General features: G+C 41.0%; 1 protein-coding gene across 1 annotated transcript; it reads left to right on the forward strand.

The window, feature by feature from the left end:
• Positions 1-11,399: 11,399 nt before the first annotated feature.
• LOC144250701 (protein SSX1-like) lies at positions 11,400-18,325 on the forward strand. The gene is made up of 6 exons (XM_077793652.1): positions 11,400-11,468; positions 11,868-11,982; positions 12,303-12,401; positions 16,040-16,089; positions 17,431-17,566; positions 18,225-18,325. The coding sequence occupies exons 1-6, from the start codon at positions 11,400-11,402 to the stop codon at positions 18,323-18,325; spliced, it is 570 nt and encodes a 189-aa protein (XP_077649778.1).
• The last annotated feature ends 2,865 nt before the right edge of the window (positions 18,326-21,190 follow it).

Below are 21,190 nucleotides of genomic sequence, written 5' to 3' on the forward strand. Positions count from 1 at the left end.
TTCCTTCCTTATTACTTGTTTGCCTCAAGTCTGAACACTCAACCTCACTCAATGCTGAACACTCAACCCCACTCAAGGCTTAACACTCGACCCCCAACCATCTAGTGCAACGGAAACCCACATCTGGCCTCTGCTCTGTCTGCCTGAAGGCAGAAGATGACATCCATAGCAACTACTGTATGAGCCAATCATTGTACGCCAACAAGGCAGCTTGCAGACCCAGAGACCCCATTAGATTTTGGCTATAAAAACTCTCCCCTATCCCTGCTCTCTCTCTCTCTTTCTCTCTCTCTTGAGCTTTGCTCCCCCCCCACACACTCTCTCTCCTCTTTCTCACCACAGCAATAAAGATCTCTTGGTTACTCTGAGTGTCATGGTCACTTTCCTTTCAGCCTCCAGAATTATAAGAAAAAAATTGTGCTACTTTAAGCCAATAAGTCTGTAATGATGTGTTAAATCAGGAAAAAAAAAAAAAAAAAACAGGCGTGGTGGTACATGACAGTTAATTCCAGCAGCTCAGGAGGCTGAGGCAGGAGGATCATGAGTTCAAAGCCAGCCTCCGTAACTTAGCAAGGTTTTAAAAGCAACTCAATGAGACCCTGTCTCTAAATAAAATATAAAAAAGGGCTGGGGGGAGGGGAGGGGGATAGTAGGGGATAGGAAAGGCAGCAGAATACAACAGTCACTAATATGCCATTATGTAAAAATGTGAATGTGTAACGGATGTGATTCTGCAATTTGTGTTTGGGGTAAAAATGGGAATTCATAACCCAATTGAGTCAAATGTATGAAAGATGATATATCATGAGCTTTGTGATGTTTTTAACAACCAATAAAAAAAATAAAATAAAAGGGCTGGGGATGTGGCTCAATGGTTGAGTGCCCCTGAGTTCAAGCCCCAGTACAAAAAAAAAAAACACCATCATCAACAACAAAATAATCCCACAGCAGAAGTGACATTTGTTTTAGCATAGATATGTAGAGTTATCTATACTGGTATTTCGGGACAAATTTCCTGCTACAATGTAAGTATTACTTTTTCTTTAAAAAAAATTCTACCACTGAGCTACATCCATAGTCCTTTTTTAAATTTTATTTTAAGACAAGATCTCCCTTAAGTTGCCCAGGCTTACCTCAAATTTGCAATTATCCTACCTTAGCCTCCGGAGTCACTGGGATTACAGGCCTGGGCTACAACACCTGACCAAACACACTTCTATTGTTTACAAGTCTGTGGTATTCTGTTAATAGTGCAGAAATAAAAACAACTAACTCCTATAACCAATATGGTCATATATAGTCATTGTCTGTAAAGCACCTCTGGACCCTGAAGCCAATAAGCCTGCTTCATGAAAATTCCCTGGGTGTCCAGCCTCTTCTGGCCTACATTTGGGGTACAAGATTGATGTACAAAAAACAACTTATTTCTACATATAGCAATGAACAGTAAAAATAAATAGATAAATAAATAAATGTGCTTAAAAACTTAGCAGTAATGCATTTGAGGTTGGTGAAAAAAAACAACTGTATGAGTGTGTATGCATGTGTTTGGTCCAAAAGTATATCCTGGTTCTATTTGTTAAAAACCCCAATGTCTATCAACAACAATGAGGGTAAATATATATTAATCATATATAGGTGTGTAATCCCTAGCAAGATATTTGGTAAAAACAGAGAAGTTGATTCTAAAATTCATATGGGATGAAAAGGATCTAGAATAGCCCAAACAACTCGTGTGTGTGTGTGTGTGTGTGTGTGTGTGTGTGTGTGTGTGTTGTATGTGTTGCCTATGCTAGGTCACTCGACCACTGAGCTACATGCTACATACCAGCCCCAAAACAAATTTTGAAAAAGAAAAACGAAGTTGTAGGACTTAACACTACTTAAGAATTATTATAAATTTGTAGTAATTGACATCATGTGGTATGGTTATAAATATCAAACAAAGAATCAAAGAGCCAATGTGGTGGTGCACTCCTGTAATCCCAGCTACTGGAGAGTCTAAGGCAGGAGGATCACAAGTTCAGGCCAGTCTGGGCAATTTAATGAGATTGTCTCAAAATTTAAAAAAATAATTTAAAAAATTTTTAAAAAGAAACAGAAAGGTCTGGGGATATAGCTCAGTGGTAGAGCACCTCTGGACTCAAGCCCAGTACTGAGAGAGAGAAGAAAGAGGGAGAAAGGTGGAGAGAGAGGGAGAGGGAGAGAAGGAAAGAGAGATATGAAGCACATAGCAGGCAAGATGGTGTTCCTGCAGTCCCAGCTACTGGGGAAGCTGAGGCAGAGGATTGCTTGAGCCCAGGAGTTTGGAGCCAGCCTGGGCAACATAGTGAGACCCCATATCAATGAAAAAAGATCAAATGCATAAATAATAGATAAATGAAGCAAAGGAGAAGACCCGGAGGTAAACCCACACCTATATGGACAGTCAATTTTTTAAGATGTGAAAGCAATGTGGTGAAGCAAATGACGCTGGAGGAATTGGATATCCATATGAAAAGGAATGTACTTGCCTTAGGGTAGAGCACTTGCCTGGAATGTGCAAGGCCCTGAGTTCCTCCCCAACACTGCCAAAGGAAGGAAGAAAGGGGTGAGAAATGGAGGGAGGTGAGGAAGGTAAAAGAGCATACTTGAATCCATATTTCTCAATATATACAAAAATTAACTCAGCCTGGGTGTGACAGCACACACCTGTAAACCTAGCTACTAAGGAGGTTGAGGCAGAAAGATCACAAATTCAAAGCCAACCTGGGCAATTTGATGAGATACTGTCTCAAAAAATTTTAAAGGCTGTGGATATATAGTTCAGTACTGAGTTTGATCCCCAGTACTGCGAACACACACACACACACACACACACACAAAAAAAAAAAAAAAAAAAAAACCTAGGTGCAACCACTTTCTGAAATAGTTTGGCAATTTCTTAAATACCTAACCACAGGGGCTGGTCATGGTGGCAAAAGCCAGTAATACAGACACTGAGGAGGATGAGGCAGGAAGATCCCAAGTTCAGTGCCAGCCTGGGCAACTTAGCAAGGCCCTACACAGTTTAGTGAGAAGCTGTCTCAAATTTTAGGAAAAAAAAAGTGAGGGGGAGCTGGGGATATAGCTCAGTGGTAAAATGCCCCTTGGTTCAATTCCCAGTTAAAAAAAAAATCTTACCCACATACCTAGTAAACATACCCACATACCACATCTATTCAACTCCTAGATTTTTACCCAGGAGGAAAGGAAATATATGCCCATACAAAGACTTGCACACAAATTTGCATGGCAGCTTTATTCATAATAGTCAAAAACTGGAATGGGCATCCAAATGTCCATCAATATGTAAAAATAAACAAATTGGGGCAAATCTATGCAACACAACAATGTAGATGCTGAATGAAGGAAGCCAGACAAATAAAGGTATATATTATATGATTCTATGTATATAAAAGTTTTTAAGCCAGGTGCAGTGGAGTACACCTGTAATCCCAGCAGCATGGGAGGCTGAGGCAGGAGGATCACAAGTTCAAAGCCAGCCTCAGCAAAAGCAAGGAGCTATGCAAGTCAGTAAGACCCTGTCTCTAAATAAAATACAAAATGGGGCCTGGGGATGTGGCTCAGTGGTTGAGTGCTCCTGAGTTCAATTCCTGGTAATCAAAAAAAATTATAAAAGGCAAATTAATCTTTCATGGCAAAAAACAGATCAGTGTTGCTTAGAGATGGAGGAAGAATGCAGTAGGATGGAGTGAGTAATAGATATGTTTACTGTCTTGAATGTGGGGATATAGCTATCTATATAACTCTACATCAATTGTACATTTTAATATGTACAATTCATTGTATATTAGTTATACCTCAATAAAACTTTTTTTTAAAATCTCTTCTGTCAGAAACTTATATAAGAGGGCTGGGGCTGAACAGTGATAGAGTGCTTGCCGAGCATGATCCTTAGTATCACATAAAAACAAGTCAATAATGGGCTGGGGTTGTGGCTCAGTGGCCGAGCACTTGCCTAACATGTGTGAGGCTCTGGGTTTGACTCTCAGCACTGCATATAAATAAATAAAACAAAAGTCCATTGACAAGTAAAAAAATTAATATATATATATATATATATATATTTATATATATATATATTAATATATATATATTAATATATATATTTAAATATCAACAAAATAAAATAATTACTTTAAAAAGAGACCTATGCAAGAAGGCCTAAGATATTGAACCATAAAAATGGCAAATATATTTTTCTGATCTCATATTTATAATAATGGTATACCTATCTATCTAAAATAATAGTATCTCACATCCTGGGTCCCTCAATTTTCTCAAGTGCTATAGTTGTATATTGTGTGAAATTCAATCTTTATGCATGCTATGGTTTGGATCTGAAATGTTCTCTAAAGGCCATGTGCTAATGGCTTGGTTGCCAGCTGGTGGCTCTTAGATGGTACTGTAACTTTAGGGAATGAAATCTAGTTGGAGGAAATAGGTCACTGGGAGTGGGTCTTTGAAGGATATATTTTGGCCCTGAACCCTTTTCATCTCCATCTTCTTCTCTTTCCCTTTCTTTTTTTCTCTCTCTCCCATTCTCTCCTTCCTTCCCAGCCACGATGAGGTGAGCAGCTCTGCTCTGCCACATGCCCCACCAAACGCCCATGTTGTGCCTCACCAAATGCCCATACTAATGGGGCCATGGTCTCTAAAAACATGAGCCAAAATAAACTTTTTCTCCCTTTAAATTGATTTTCTCAGGTGTTTTGTCACAGTGATAGAAAGTTGATTAACACAATGTAATGCTTCAATATAAAATTCACTTTTTTCTTTTCTTTTTGCATTGGGCATTGAACCCAGAGCACCTTACCACTAAGCCACATCTCCAGTCCTTTTTATTTTTTATTTTCAGATAATTTCTCACTAAGTTGCTGAAGGCCTTGCTAAATTGTTGATGCTGTCTTTGAACTTGTGATCCTCCTGTCTCAGCCTCCAGAGTCACTGGGATTACAGGTGCCTGCAACCTTGCCCAATTTAAAATTTACTTATTTTAAAAAGAGGGACTGAGGGGCTGGGGTTGTGGCTCAGTGGTAGAGTGCTTGCCTAGCATGTATGAGGCACAGGGTTCAGTCCTCAGCACCACATAAAAATAAAGGCATTGTGCCCATCTACAATTAAAAATATATAATAAAATAAAAAGAGGTACTGGAGATATAGTTCAGTTGGTAGCGTGCTTGCCTCCCATGCACAAGGCCCTGGGTTCAATCCCCAGCACCACAAAAAAAAAAAAGGAAATACACCACAGAACAAAATAACGAACTTGATGAATGGGTTCAATGAACAATATTATTGGGAATTATGGGAAACTCCCAGAACCATCTAATGCTAGTCTTTCCATGTCTCCTGGGATCAGAGGTCCACAGAGTCCTGGGTCCTAGTGCAGGGCCTGCCCTCACATAGGCGTCTGTTGTCCCTGCCAGTGCAGAGGATTTCTCTCATTGTCTATGTGGAAAATTGTTGCACATGGCAACCTCCACAATTCTGGTTTCCCACATCAGAGCCTGCAACCCTGACAGCAAGTCCCTATTCTCAACTGGCCACAGACGTTCCTACTTGAAGTTGTGTCTCTGTCATGTACACAAACTCTCTTTAAGCAGTGGGGTTTAGAATCTCCTCCTGTGGTGGAGACTAGCATTGTGGTGAGAGATCAGCCAGATATGATCTTCAGTCTTTCCCTGGGATTTGTTGACTATTGATTTTGGACAAATCCTGATCTCTGTGGTATGAAGCAATAAAACCATCTATATCACATATTCCTGGGAAATACATGTTAGGATTCCATGGAAAGATCTTGGGGTGTAGCTCAGTGGGATAACATTCATCTAACATTCACCAGGCTTCTTGCTCAACCCCCAGCACTGTAGGGGAAAAGAGATTCCTTGGAAACTAGAATACAGTAGAGGAGGCATAGAATAAATGCATACTATTTTTGTTGACATATTCATGGTTTAATCATAACAGCTAACATTTTGATCACACAACATGCCTAAGTCCGTGCTAAGTGCTAAATCCTTTATAAGCACAAAAGCCTTGGGGAAAATATAGTTATTACTTCCAATTCACAAAGGAGTAAATGGAAGGCCTAGAGGTTGAGGGACTTGCTCAGATATATGGAGTCCTTGTGTGTTGGGCCTGGGAAGTGTAGTCTGACTACAGAGCCCATGTCCCTCCTATCAGGTTTCACTGCTTTCCACTCTATGTGACCTCGAAGAGCTCCAGACACTCTTCCCAAACTCAGTGACCCCAGAATTTCAGAACAAGGCTTTGACTTACTCCTCAGAATAGACAGAATAATGTTCCCCCAGGATGTGATGTCATAATCCCTGAAACCTATAAATGCTCTTATTTGGAAAATTATTATTTGCAAATGTTAGTAAGGATGTTATCCTGGATTTTACAAGTGGGTCCTAAATGCAATCACAAATGTCTTCAGAGGAAGGCAGAAGGAGATTTGACACAAACAGAAAACAAGAAGGGCCACATGACTACAGAGTCCAAGATTGGAGTAACGGAGCCACAAGCCAAGGAATGCTGGCAGCCAAAAAGAGAAGGAAGAGGCAAGGAACAGACTCTCCCCTAGAGCATTCCAAAGGAATGCAGTCCTGCCAACACCTTGATTTCAGTCTATTGAAATTGATTTCAGACTTCTGATCTACATAAATTGTGCACTTCTGTTGTTTCATGCTATAAAGTTTATGGCAATTTGTTAACAGAAGAAATTGTGCACTTCTGTTGTTTCATGCTATAAAGTTTATGGCAATTTGTTAACAGAAGAAATTTGGAGCGATTATATGGAATTATGCTGTGCTTTCAGTTTAAAGATTCATTCAGTCAGTCAACACAGAAATAATTGAAGCAATATTGTAGAATAACTAAAAATGAACTCTGAGTTCACCCTGGATTTATGCCTCCCCCTTCCTGCGGTCACCTGCTGGCATTGTGGGGCACACCTGTAATCCCAGGGACTCTGGAGATTGATGTAGGAGGATTGCACATACCAGACCAGTCTCTGCAATTTAGCAAGATTCTGTCTTAAAAAATAAAAAGGTCTGGGGATGTAGCCTCATGGTAGTGTGCTCTTGGATTTAATCGTCAGTACTGAGGGAAAAAAAAAAGTAAAAGCAGATTTTGGATTCAATTCAACTTGGGGGCAAATTCATTTCCCCCTGCCTGCTGTCACCTGCTGACTGTGTGACCTTAAGCAGATTGTTTAATTCTCTAAGCCTCAGTCCCAATATCCTCACAATGGAAACGGTGACAGTACTTGAACTCAAAAGAAGTTTGTGAAAATTACATGAGAGCTAGGGATGTAGCTCAGTGATAGAATGCTTGACTGGAGTGCCCAAGGACCTGGGTTCCATCTCCAGCATGAAAAAAAGAAAAGCAAAGAAAATCACTGAGAATTTGCAAGTAAAGAGATTTGTAAATTTGTGATGGATCCAGGGTTTCTACTCCTCCCTGGGCCATAAGAGGGTTCTTTGTCATTCTGAAAGTGACAGTTCAGAGACATCAAGGCTTTGAATGTAAATTCCAGAGGGCAGTGTTAGAGTCACTGATGGGAGAGGTGGTAGGTGAAACTTCTTAAAGGAAGTGACTTGTAAGCCCCCTGAAAGACTACACAGTAAAACTTAAAAACATGGATACTGGGGTTGTTTTATTTTTTTCCATTTTTTTTTCTTTTTTGGTACTGGGGATTGAACCCAAGTGTGCTTAACCACTGAGCCACATCCTCAGACCTTTTGATTTATTTTTATTTTGAGACAGGGTCTCACTAAAGTTGCTGAGGGTCTCGCTAAATTGCTGAGGCTGGCTTTTAACTTGTGATCCTCCGGCCTCAGCCTCCCGAGTGGCTGGGATTACAGGTGTGCACCACCATCCACAGCATGGGTACTATTTTTAATACTATTGCTATAAATGTAAATACATAGTCTTAAGTTATTACAGAGATCCTAGGAAAGATCTCTTTACCTGAAAAGTTGAAGACTGATGAGAATGATTTGAGATGGTAACTCACTCTCTCTCTCTCTCTCTCTCTCTCTCTCTCTCTCTCTCTCTCTCTCTGATTTGAGATGGTAAAACACACACACACACACACACACACACACACACACACACACACGCGCGCGCATTTGGTTAAAAACCTAATAAGTGCACAGTGCTGGGTAGGAAAATAGAGAATAAATGTAAAGGGAAGATCTGAGCATGTGAACAGACACTTAAATCAACAGACCCTACAGTAGCCAAACAGAGGAGAGCAAAGTTGCTTTTTCAGAACAAAAGACAGACTCTCCACCCACTTTGGGGGAAGAAAACCTCCTGCCCCTGGAGCCTGGATTAACAGACCCCATTTCTGCCTCACTTGGCCCACTCACTTTGCTGACCTCTGATTGGCTAGTTCAAGTTCACAGCCTGACTGCTCTGATTGGTTGATTGTCTTTGGGCGGTTGAATCACCACACTTCGTCTCTGTGTGAAGCGCCCCTTCACCGTCGCTTCGTCTCTGAGGTAGGTTCTCTGTGAGGGGCATCTCGGACAAGTTAAAAGTGGACAGACAGAAAAGCTGGGAACCTCTGTAAGTCACGCAAGTATTTGTGCCTTTGCTGTGCCTTCCAAGATCGTCAAGATAAGTTAAGACTGAGAATTGACTAAAACCTTTCAGGGCAATCCCCGTCGAACAATGATAAAACTAACATTATGTCATTCTATGAGATTCCTTAATTACTATTCATGAGGGAAGCAAAACCAAAGTAAGCCTAAGAAACCCCCAAATCAGCCAGATGCCCCTAGATTGTCTCAGAGATAATGACAAATAATCTCTGCCTTAGGGACTACTTTATTACCTTTTCTGGGAGCGAGTGGAAGTCATCTTGACCCCAAAGACCTCTAAATGTCCAATCCTTAAAATATCTCTAATGCTTTCTGTTTGTGGGGTCCCAGACTGATGCATTTTTTTAAAGTTTTTTCCTTTTTTGGGACGGGGGCAGGGGCGGGGGCGTACTGGGGATGGAAACCCCAGGGGCACTTTATAACTGAGCTACAGCCGCAGTCCCCCCCACCACCTTTTTTTTTTTTTTTTGTCTTTTTAATTTTGATAGAGAGTCTCTCGCTAAATTGCCTTAGGCGAAGAAGCAATCGTCCTGCCCCAGCCTCCCAAATCACTAGGATTACAGGTGTGCCACCTCAAAAGACCAGATTGGTGCATCTTGAAACACCCCACACTCCCTTGGCTTGAGTGGTGGCTAGTCCTATCATCTCAGAGATTCTAACTCCCTTCATTCGAATATTTTCCAGATTAACGCAGTAGTAGCTCCTAAATTCACTCAAATTAGCGACCCCTGTTTTTCTTCAAGAGCAGAATCACAGCTGGGCGCAGGGGCACACACGCCTGTAATCCCAGCAGCTCGGGAGGCTGAGGCAGGAAGATCTCTCGTTCAAAGCCAGCCTCAGCAAAAGCGATGTGCTAAGCAACTCAGTGAGATCCTGTCTCTAACAAAATATGAAAAAAGGCTGGAGGGCTGGGGATGTGGCTCAGTAGCTAAGTGCCCCTGAGTTCAATCCCAGTACCCACCAAAAAATAAAATAAAAAGAGCCAAACCACACATCCTTTCCCTGACATCCCAACCCCATCAATCAGAGAGATCAAATGACCTGTGAGACTCCCCTCCTCTGCTTTACCTAACAATACACCATATATGGCCTGGGGTTGTAGCTCAGTGGTAGAGTGCTTCCCTAGCCCGTGAGAGGCCCTGGGTTCTATCCTCAGTACCACATGAAAATAAGTAAATAAAATAAAGGTATTGTGTCCAACTACAACTAAAAAATACATATTTTTAAAAAATTACACTCACTATGCATATGCAAATTACTCAGATCTGATAACCACACATAGTATCTGTGAGTTGAAATATCACACTACCTCACAAACAGAATTTTTGTCAATTGAAATTTTAAAAATTTTGAATAAAATAAAAGGCTAAAAAACTATAAAAGGAAAATAGTTCAACTTTTGTTTTGTCTTACAAAAACTTAGTCTAAGTTTTTTGTGTGTGGGAAAGGCTATAGAGAAATTTTAACCTCAAAAAAAAAAAAAACCCCAACTGTACACAAAAGTCACTGCTTCCTCAAGGATTTTTTTTCTTTTTTTAATTTTTAATTGGCATATGATAATTATATATGTTTATGGGATACAGTATGAAAATTCAATACCTCTATATAAAGTGTACTGATCAAATCAGGCTAATTAACATTTGCCTTTTATTAAACATTGAGAACCTTCAGACTCCTATCTTCTGGGTGTTTTGTTTGTTTAATAATTTTTTTGTAGTTGGACACAATACCTTTATTTACTTATTTTTTTTGAGAGAGAGAGAGACAAAGAGAATTTTTTAATATTTTTTAGTTTTCGGTGGACACAACATCTTTATTTTATTTTTATGTGGTGCTGAGGATTGAACCCAGTGCCCCGCGAATGCCAGGCAAGTGCACTACTGCTTGAGCCACATCCCCAGCCCTATTTACTTATTTTTATGTGGTATTGAACCCAGGGCCTTGCGCGTGCTAGGTGAGCCATCTACCACTGAGCCACAACTCCCAGCCCAGTTTTGTTCGTTTTTTGATACCTGATTGAACCCAGGGTTGCTTAGCCACTGAGCCACATCCCCAACCCTGTTTATTTTTTTATTTTGAGTCAGGGTCTGGCTAAATTGCTGAGGCTGAACTTCAATTTGCAATCTTCCTGAGTTGCTAGGATTAAAGGTGTGTGCTACTACACCTGGCTCTTCTAATTCTTTATAAAATATATGATCAACTGTTGTAAGTTATAGTCTCCATCAAAACCGAATTTATTCCTCTTTTTTTAACTGTATTTGGTACCTATTCTGACCTCCCTCTACCCATCTCCTCCCCTTTCTGGTTGCTAGTGGTACTATTCTGCTCTTCTATAAAATCAACTTTTTTTGGCTTCCCCAAGAGTTGAGAATGTGCGTCGTTTGTCTTTCTGTGCCTGACTTCTCCAACATCTTTCTATTTTGCCTTCAGTTTAAGACAAGCTCCAGGGGAACTACTATCAACAGCAGCCAACCTGCTCTCAGAGACACAAGGCTGCTTTGGTCATGCCCACAGAAACCTGTCATTCCTAACCACTACTTCTCCCACTCCCTTGTTCTCACCCAAATTTCCCCCAATGTCCTTACTCAGGGACAGTTAAGACCAGTATGGAGAAAAGTAGAACCTAATCCCAGGTGACTGGCTGAGTGTGGCCGTCCCTCCATGCTTTCTCCCTCCACAGGACCTTTGGTCTTGTGGCTGGAGAGAATCAGGCTGTCCCTTCAAGATCAGACTGTTCCCAGTGCCATGAACAAAGACAGCTCCTTTTCAAAGAGCCTCAGGGAAGATACTCAGAAATCAGAGAAGAAATACAAGGTGAGGTAATCTGGAGGGGGCAGATGAGTAGCCCAGGGGACAAGATTTCTTCCCCAGGGTGACTAGATTTTTCAGGAGATGGCACTGGGGACAAGGAGCAAGGACTCAGGAAGTGATCTAGAGCCTTGGGAGATTCCCACCCACATTATGTCTTCCCCCAGCTTCCCTGAACAAGCCTGTGACTCTCAGCCCATTCTGAAAGGTGGGAGGAGAGTTAGCCATCAGTATTCAGCACCTACTGCATGCCAGGGGAGAAGCTAGGCAGTATTGCCCCTGTTCTCTCAATCAATACAACACCCAAGAGGGATTATCTCCAGTTCCCAGATCCACTGCAGAGGCCCTGCAGCTGAGGAAGCAGCCCTGAGTGGCTTCCAGAATTTACTTTTCCTTCTTTTCTAGGCCTTCAGGGATATTTCCAAATACTTCTCTAAGAAAGAGTGGGCAAAGCTGAGCCATTCGGAGAAAATTACCTATGTGTATTTGAAAAGAAACTACACCACCATGACTAGTCTAGGTAACAGGACAAAGCTGAGTGCAGACAAGCCTGGGAATACGTGAGCATCCCTTGGTCCCATTCCATGTTATGGCTTCTTAGGCTGTAGTGAGTGCTCCCCATTTTCCTTTTGTTCAGGGAGAAATGTCAAGGCAGTATTTGAGTGTCCTGTTCTATTATATCCTGTGCATGTCTGAGGGCAGGGGCTGACCACCTTGGAACTCAAACCTGAATCCTGTACATTTCTCTCCTGCCGGCCTTTGGCATCCCAGCAATCCACTCCCCCTTCATTCCTTCTCTCAGGTTGTCTCTTAAGGAACAAACAATTTGCTTCTTTCTAGGTCTCAGAGCCACCCTTCCTGCTTTCATGACTTCTAACGGACAGATCATAGATTCCCAGAGCGATGATTCTGATGAATGTCGCAACCGTGGGAGTCAGGGTAAGTGGACAGGAAGGGGATGCAAAGAGTCTCTACCCAATTGCTTTTCAGTCCAGTTTCCTGGAAAAGTTTCACAGGTACTTTCTTGCCCCCTTACACAGGTCAAAGCTGAGTGAAAAGGGTTGCTGCAGAAAGTTAAGCATAGGAGGAGGCCATTCATACAAAATTCTAAAACATGCAAAATGAGAACAAAAAGAAAGGGCTGGGGCTGTAGTTCAGTGGCAGAGCACTTACCTAGCAGGTGTGAGGCACTGGGTTCCATCCTTAGCACCACATAAAAATGAAACAAATAAAAAAGGCATGCTGTCCATCTACAACTTCAGGAAAAAAATTTTAAAAAGGACAAAAACTAAGTAGGAGTAAAATCCATCAAATTCAGGAGAAGGGCTAAAAATGGAGAATGAAGGATGACAAGGACTGGAAGGGACTCCACAGACAGCTTCAGCCATGACTTGTATTAGTGGTTTGTTTTCATTTGTTATAATTTGGGGGGGTACCAGGGATTGAACTCAGGGGCATTCAACCACTGAGCCACATCCCTAGCCCTTTTTGTATTTTATTTAGAGACAGGATCTCACTGAGTTGCTTAGCACCTCTCCCTTGCTGAGGCTGGCTTTGAACTGGTGATCCTCCTGCCTTAGCTTCCCAAGCTGCTGAGATTACAGGCATGTACCACCATGCCCAGCTTTATATATATATATATATATATATATATATATATATATATATATATATATATAAAATTTGAATAAATCGGAGAGATCAGAACTAGTTGTGAGATAGTGTTGCAATCCCACTGAATCCAATGTTATTTCCCATCTTTTTTTTGTAAATTAGAAGTGTTTAAAGGATATGCTGTGCTTGATAAAAACTGTTAGTGAATCAAAAGATAATTAAGAAAAATTTTTAAAGGATAAATCCCCTAAGAACATGAGTCAATTTCATAACAATGCAGAAGAGACACAGTGATGAATATATTGTGTAATGCAGATAGTTATCACCCTCTATTTTATTTTTATTTTATTTTATTTAATATTTATTTAGTACCAGTGATTGAACCTAGGAGCACTTAGGCATTGAGCCATATCTCCAGCCCTTTTTATTTTTTTTTTTTTTAGTTTTTTAGTTGTAGTTGTACACAATACCTTTATTTTATTGATTTTTATGTGGTGCTGAGGATCAAACCCAGTGCCTTGCATGTTCTAGGCAAGTGCTCTACTGTTGAGCCACAACCCTACCCCTATTTTTTTATTTGAGACAGGTCTTGCTAGGTTGCTTAGGGACTCACTAACTTGCGGAAGCCAGCTTTGAACTTGGGATTCTCCTACCTCAGCCTCCAAAGTCACTGGGATTACAGGTATGAGGCACTGCACCCAGCTTTCCCTGTATTTTATATTAAAACCAAATAGTGGGCTGTTGTTGTGGTTTAGTGGTAGAGTGCTTGCCTAGCATATGTGAGGCCCTGGGTTCAATCCTCCATGCCACATAAAAATAAATAAAATAAAGGTATTTTGTCCATCTACAACTAAAAAATAATATTTTAAAAACAAAAATAGTGGCCAGGTGCAATGGCACACACCTGTAATTCCAGGGACTCAGGAGGCTGAGGCAAGAGGATTGCAAGTTCAAAGTCAGCTCAGCAACTTAGCAAGACCCTGTCTCAAAATAAAAAATAAAAAGTTCTGAGTATATGGCTCAGTGATAAAAAGTGTCCCTGGGTTCAATCCTTGGTACAAAACAAAAACAAAAACAAACCCAAATAGTAGTGTTCTCACTCACAAACCTGACTTTGTGCATTCTATTTAAAAGACAGTGTTTTGTTTGTTTGCTTATATTTTCAGAGACAGTGTCTTGCTGTGTTGTCCAGGCTGGCTTAAAATGCCTGAGCTCAAAGATTCTCCTGTATCAGCTTCCTGAGTAACTGGGACTTCAAATTCATGCCATAATGCCCAGTGGGAGAGTTGAGAGAGCTATCCACCCACCCTCCCCCTCACATAACTCCAACTTTCCCACTTGTCAGTAAGCAGAGATAGCACAAGGTGAAAAAAAACAGATGGATTCTAGAGCAGAAATCTTAATGCATTTGAGTAATGTGTACAGTCATCATAATGAAGAGAAGATGTTGGGGCTGGGATTGTGGCTCAGAGGGAGAGCTTTTGCCTTGCATTCGTGAGGCACTGGGTTCGATCCTCAGCACCACATAAAAATAAAATAAAGATATTGTATCCACCTATAACTAAAAAAATAATTGAAAAAAAAAGAAGAGAAGATGTACTTAATTGTTCTTTTGCTCTGACAGTGCAGTTATAACACAGGGTTAAAATGTCCAAACAGTTGGGCGTGGTGGCCCACACCTATAATCCCAGTGGCTTGGGTGGCTGAGGCAGGAGGATCGTGAGTTCAAAGCCAGCCTCAGCAAAAGTGAGGCCCTAAGCAACTCAGTGAGGCCCTGTCTCTAAATAAAATACAAAATAGGGATGGGGATGTGGCTCAGTAGTTGAGTGACCCTGAGTTCAAGCCCAGTACCAAAAATAAATAAATTGGTTAAATGTCCAAACGTTCTCCACAGACCTGGGCATCCCCAACTAAACAAGCCAGGTTCTGCAAGTTCCCACAATCACTGAACAGGTTGGAAAATTCAGGGCTTGAATACAAAATTTTTCACTTAAAGGAATATCTTTACACTGGGAAGATTTCAGAGCCACTTCACTGAGTCCACACTTCTTCACACATTTGGGGGTGGGGAGTTTACTGGGGATTTAACCCAGAGATTTTTTTGTTTTGAGACAGGGTCTCACTAAGTTGCCTAGGGCCTTGTTAAGTTGCTGAGGCAGACCTTGAACTTGTGATCCTCTGCCTCAGCTTCCCAAATTACAGGTGTGAGTAGCCTAGCTCTTGCTAGCTCTTCCTTGCCTAGCTCTTCCTCACACATTTTTAAAATATTTATTTTATAGTTGTAGTTGGACACAATACCTTTATTTCACTTATCTATTTTTATGTGTTGCTGAGGATCAAACCCAGGGTCTCACACGTGCAAGGTGAGCGCTCTACCACTGAGCCACAACCCCAGCCCTCTTCCTCACACATATAACGGAATAATTGAGATATAACCAGCATACTGCATAATTTTTCCATTTTTAATTGTCGCACATCTTTAAGTACATACAGTTCAAATTCTCAACCAATCAATTTAATTCTGTGGGGAAAAAAAACAAGAGATATGGAATGGAAGGGAAGGAGACAATGATAATTTTTTTTAAAGAGAGAGAGAGAGAATTTTAATATTTATTTTTTAGTTTTCGGCGGACACAACATCTTTGTTTGTATGTGGTGCTAAGGATCGAACCCGGGCCGCACGCATGCCAGGCGAGCGTGCTACCGCTTGAGTCACATCCCCAGCCCCAACAATGATAAATTTAATCCACATTTTTAAATCCATCATAAGGAATCATCTGCATTAATGCTTCAAAATAAATTCCCAAGCCACTATTAAAGATAATTCAGAAGCCATTCTTAAACAAATCCTCCCCAGTGGGTGAATTCAACCCTATGCTCTAGCATTTCCTAATACCACCTGAGTCTGGAATTTGGAAATATTTACAAAAAAGGAAAAATTCTGATTTATCACCCTCTTTTAGATGAATTGCCTAAAAGTGCTTCTGGCATACCACAGAGAAAACGCAAGGAGGTGAGTATCTCTCAAATATAAAGGACAAGAGCACCTTTGTCTTTCTGTGGATGTCAATATTGGTAAGAGTGGGAAAGTATTAAAAATATCTTAGCCTTTCCTCAAATCTTTTTCTTTTCTTACTTTTTTCCCTTCATGCCAGGGTTTGAACCCAAGACCTTGAACATATTAATATTAAGCACATGCTTTATCACTAAGCTGCATCCCCTCCCCATATCTATCTATCTCTCTCTCTCTCTCTCTCTCTCTCTCTCTCTCTCTTTTTTTCTTGGTGTTGGGGATTAATTCCAGGGCCTTCCACATGCTAAGCATGTTCTCCTCCACTGAGCTACATCCCTGGACTTTCTCATCACTTTATCATAATGCCTGATGTAGCATTCATAGTTTAATAAGACTTATGAACAACTGTGGGTAGCTAATACTTATTTTGTTTTGTAGTCATGCCAGGTACTATTTTAAACAACTCACATGGGTTAATTTATTTAATCCTTAGGAAAACATCTATGCCATTGTTTCTGTTATAATCTCCAAATAATAATGAGGATTTTGTGTTTTGTTGTTTTTGTTATTGCTGTTGTTGTTGTTGTTGTTGTTGTTATTTGTTTTTTGTTTTGTTTTGTTTTGTTTTTTGCAGTGCTGGGGATGGAACCCAGGCCCTTATCCAAAGTAGGCAAGCCTTCTACCATTGAGCTACTCCCATATCCCCCTCTATTCTTTTTTTATTTTTCTTTTTTGGTACTGGGGATTGAACCCGTAGACACTGAGCCACATCCCCAGCCCATTTTATATTTTATTTTGAGACAGGGTCTTGCTAAGTTGCTTAGGGCCTCACTAAGTCACTGAGGCTAGCTTTGAACTTGTGATCCTCCTTCCTCAGCCTCTTGAGCTGCTGGGGTTACAGGTGTATGCCACAGCAATCTGCCTCTCTATTTATTTTTACATTTACTCTCCAATATCTGTCTATAAGCTTATATGTGATCCCCTACATTTTTATTGAAACCCTTCCTTTTAGATATTGTGGATTTATAAAATACTTTTCTTCCCCAGATATTCTGCATACCACACTACCAATCACATGGAGACTTTTTGTGTTTATGAAAATGTCAGTCTGGACAGAGCATAAAGATAAGCATCCTAGTCCTGGAAACACCATTTACTTAGGCCATTATTTTACCTTCTAACCTCCCAGATTCCTCATAATTTAGGTATGGATAATGTAATGATCTTCCAGAGGTGATAAGAACATTAATTAAGGTAATGCTTATGAAGACACTTTATAACTATAAAGCACTAGAGAAATGACATTGATAATATTTATAAATGACCTTCATATTTTAAAAGATGCCCAAGAAGCCAGCAATGGAAGAAAATGATCCAAAGGGAGTGCCAAAAGCAGTTGGCTCAGAACAGGCTCAGAGACAACTATACCCGTTAGGAAAAGCAAGTACTTCTGGGAAGCAAAGTGAGAAGGTGTCAGGTGAGAAGAAACAATTCGGAAACAACCCCTCTGACTTCCCTGGATCTGTTCAGGGGCATGATCTGGGTGTGTGTCTTGGACCCTTGACAGGCTTGGGTCCAAGCTGTGCTTGGGAGCTCACCCAGTGCCAGCTGAGATATTAGAACTTGACTTCAGAATCACAGATTTGATTCATAATGCATCTAAAAGCCAGATGACTTTTCATCTTCTAAATTTTCTGAACTCCAGATTATTATTCCATAAAATGGAATTTAAGAACCATAGTTCATAATTGTTTGGAAGCCTTACATTAAATCTAGAAAACCTCACAACATGAAAGTTGCTCAGGTAATTCTATCCCACTTGATAACCTAGGAACATATCTTAATCAACTCAATGTCTGACACACATATTCCATTCACAGATACACACTGAATGAAACAAGAGTGAATGTTCTAGTGAGAGAAGAATTTGGGAATCTAAACCTATAGATGGGAGTGATAAAAAGCTAAAACTTGAACTGGGAATTAGTGTGTATTTGTGCAGATCTAAATGTCCCATCCTTGCATGTAGAGGGATGGGGCACTTGGGAGGGAGGGGGCATCTCCTTTTCTGACAAAACAGGCTTACCATTCCCTGTGGCACCCAACCTTCAATAACCATCTCTTCCCTATCTTAGGACCCAGAAAGAAGAATGTGAATATCTGGAGCCACAGGTTGCGGGAAAGGAAGTATCTTGTGGCATATGAAGAGATCAGCGACCCTGAGGAAGAAGACTGACTCTGTAAATGACCCTTTGACACATCTTCCATGCCCCTGCAAATATGCTGTTTTGTTCTTATCTAGTCACTTGTTCTCCAAACTCATTCACTTCCCATAATCCCTTGGAGTGCAGCATTGAGGCTAAGATTTCCCACACTTTTCTACTCCCTACTCTTGTGTATCTGAGGACCTTTCCTATCCAGGATGCCATAGGCTCCCAAATCCCAGGTCAGCTCCCAACATGCAGGCTATACCTTCTTATAGCCTAAGAATTCATAGAACAGGACAGGTGAGGAAGTCCCTGTGGCCTAAGCAGAGGGCTCACTTGGAAGAGTAGAGGTCCTGACCTTGGGCAACACAGAAGTGTGTGCGTTCTGCAGGTCAGGAGGACAAGTTAGCAGTGGTAACTCACTCTCACTTCTTTTTCTTCTGTCTTTTCCCCTCAGCTTCAGGGATGTGACCTTCCCATGATGAGAAGCAAAACGTGGTGACCTTTTTTATAGTCATGGGCATGGCTCTGAACTTCTGACCTTCAGGTGTATAAGCAAGTTAAAGGAAGAATTCATAACATTAAAAATTTAAGCATCATTTATTTTTACTATATATTATGTATTCTGTTAGAATTTTTCTTGCTATATGCCCACCAATCTGTTAGATATTAGAATTTATTGGGCAAGACATATACCTAATGTATATATCTGTGTGTATCCATGTGCCTAATTTCAAAAACAAATATTGTTAGATATTCTTTGCATTGAACAGCACTACCTTTCCTCTGCTCCAGGTGGGCCTACCAAAGACATAGATGTTTAATTACAGATTTTTCTCTGCATTTACACACACACATACAGGGATATCACTATGGGCATCTCTTCTCTGCTTTGCCCCACTACTAAGTTGTCTGTCTGGACAAGTTCCCCTCAATCTGTTTCCTGTTCAACACATGCTTCATGCTGCAAATTCCCATCCTTCATTTATCCTGCATCTGTCACAAACAATTAATAAACATTTGCAAGTGTTTCCTTATCAGTGGCTCCTCTCATTCTTGTATACACAGCTTTGTGCATGTGTGAGTATTTTTCTAGGATAGATTATTAGAAGCAGAATTGTTGCATCAAAGGAAGCATTCATTCAACAAACACCTAATGAATGGGTACTGAGTGCAGTGCACTGTCCTAGTTGCTGAAGAGACATCAGGGAACCAGGCCAATCAACATCCCTGTCCACATGGAGGTGGTATTCTAGTGGAGAATTTTATCAGTTTTTATATTGATAGACACTGTTCACCCCAGTCCTAGGGTGGTATTCTGCAATAGATGATTGGGCGCCTTGGCCTTTGCAGTCTCATTGATCTTCAGCTTCAGGGGCTGAAATAGTCTCTTGGAGAGTGTGTGGAAGGAGACAGATGAAACCATCAATTGGAGAATGTGAAGGAACCAGGAAGGAATGTCCACTCTCCACCATGTGGTGGGCAGGAATAGAAGTTTCAACTTGGTCTCAATGCAGGAGAGCAATAGATGGAAAAGTCCACTGGATAAAGGCACGAGACTGCCCATCATGGGTCTACTGATGTATCACCCAGCTGTGTAACCTCCAAAATTAGTGATTTTTAAGTCAATTCAGAGAAAGTAAAGCTAGAGGATTTGTTTAGGTTTTTCCTAGGCAATGGTAGTGAGGCTGGGGAGTACAGAGATATGCAAGATGAGTAGAAGAGGAGTTGGGCAGAGAAACAAGGGAGACAGGGCCAAGTGTGGGTTATCAAGGCCACCAGAAGCTGGGTGTGGAGGCATATGCCTGTAATCCCAGCAACTCAGGAGGTTGAGGAGGAGGATTTCGGGTTCAAGGCCAGCAATTTAGCGAGGCCCTAAGGGATTTGGTGAGACACTTATCAAAATAAAACATAAAAAAGGCGGGCTGGGGATGTACCTCAGCATTTTCTTTAGTACTAGGAATTGAACCCAGGGGCATTCTACTGAGTTACTGGGCTAAGGAATTTGGTGAAACACTTATCAAAATAAAACATAAAAAACGGGCTGGGGATGTAGCTCAGCATTCAGTCCCCCCCCCCAATACAAAAAAAAAAAGCCACCAGAGGGAGGAAGGAAGTTGTGAGCATGAGTCCAAGAGCAGAGGTTCCCCAGAACATCCCTCCTGGCACTACAGGGAAAGGTGGGTGCCACTTGGGTAGACATGGACATGGCTCTACCTGTGCCTCAGAGGAAACAGACTATCTTGCCCCAATATAGTTTATTATTACAAAAAAATGTAATGTTCTTCTACTAGAGATTGAGTACTTTATTCTCCATGCAATTAGGAGACACTTAAGGATTTGATTTTTCTTTCTCCCTTTGGAAGATGGAATTCATGGTTGGATCACTCTGCACATTAGACAGAAGTAGGTAAGTGTGGGTCAAAGATTCTAAGTCAAATCAGGTGTGGTATCATATGCCTGTAATTCCAGCAGCTTGGGAGACTAAGGCAGGAAGATCACAAATTGGAGGCCAGCCTCAACAACGTAGTGAGGCCACAAGCAACTTGGTGAGACCCTTTCTTAAAATAAAAAATAAAAAGGGCTGGGGATGTGGCACAGTGGTAAGATTCCAAGTCATAACAAAACATTTTCATTAGGTTCTTTGGGGTACATAAAGATACCTTGCCACATTCCTCCTTCTCTTTCTTCCCCTTCTTCTATTCCTCCCCCTCTACTCCCTCTGCCTCCTGCCATGTGACAGATTCAAATTTTGTGAATTTTCTGACCCAAATTCAGAATATGTGAGACTTTGGATTTGCTTGACCCCACAAACAGCCTTCCCCTCCCACCAAGCCTGAGGCCCAGTGTGCATGAATATGTCTTTTTTCTTTAGTACTGGGAATTGAACCCAG

This window comes from Urocitellus parryii, chromosome X, assembly GCF_045843805.1.
Source record: "Urocitellus parryii isolate mUroPar1 chromosome X, mUroPar1.hap1, whole genome shotgun sequence".
Classification (NCBI taxonomy): domain Eukaryota; kingdom Metazoa; phylum Chordata; class Mammalia; order Rodentia; family Sciuridae; genus Urocitellus; species Urocitellus parryii.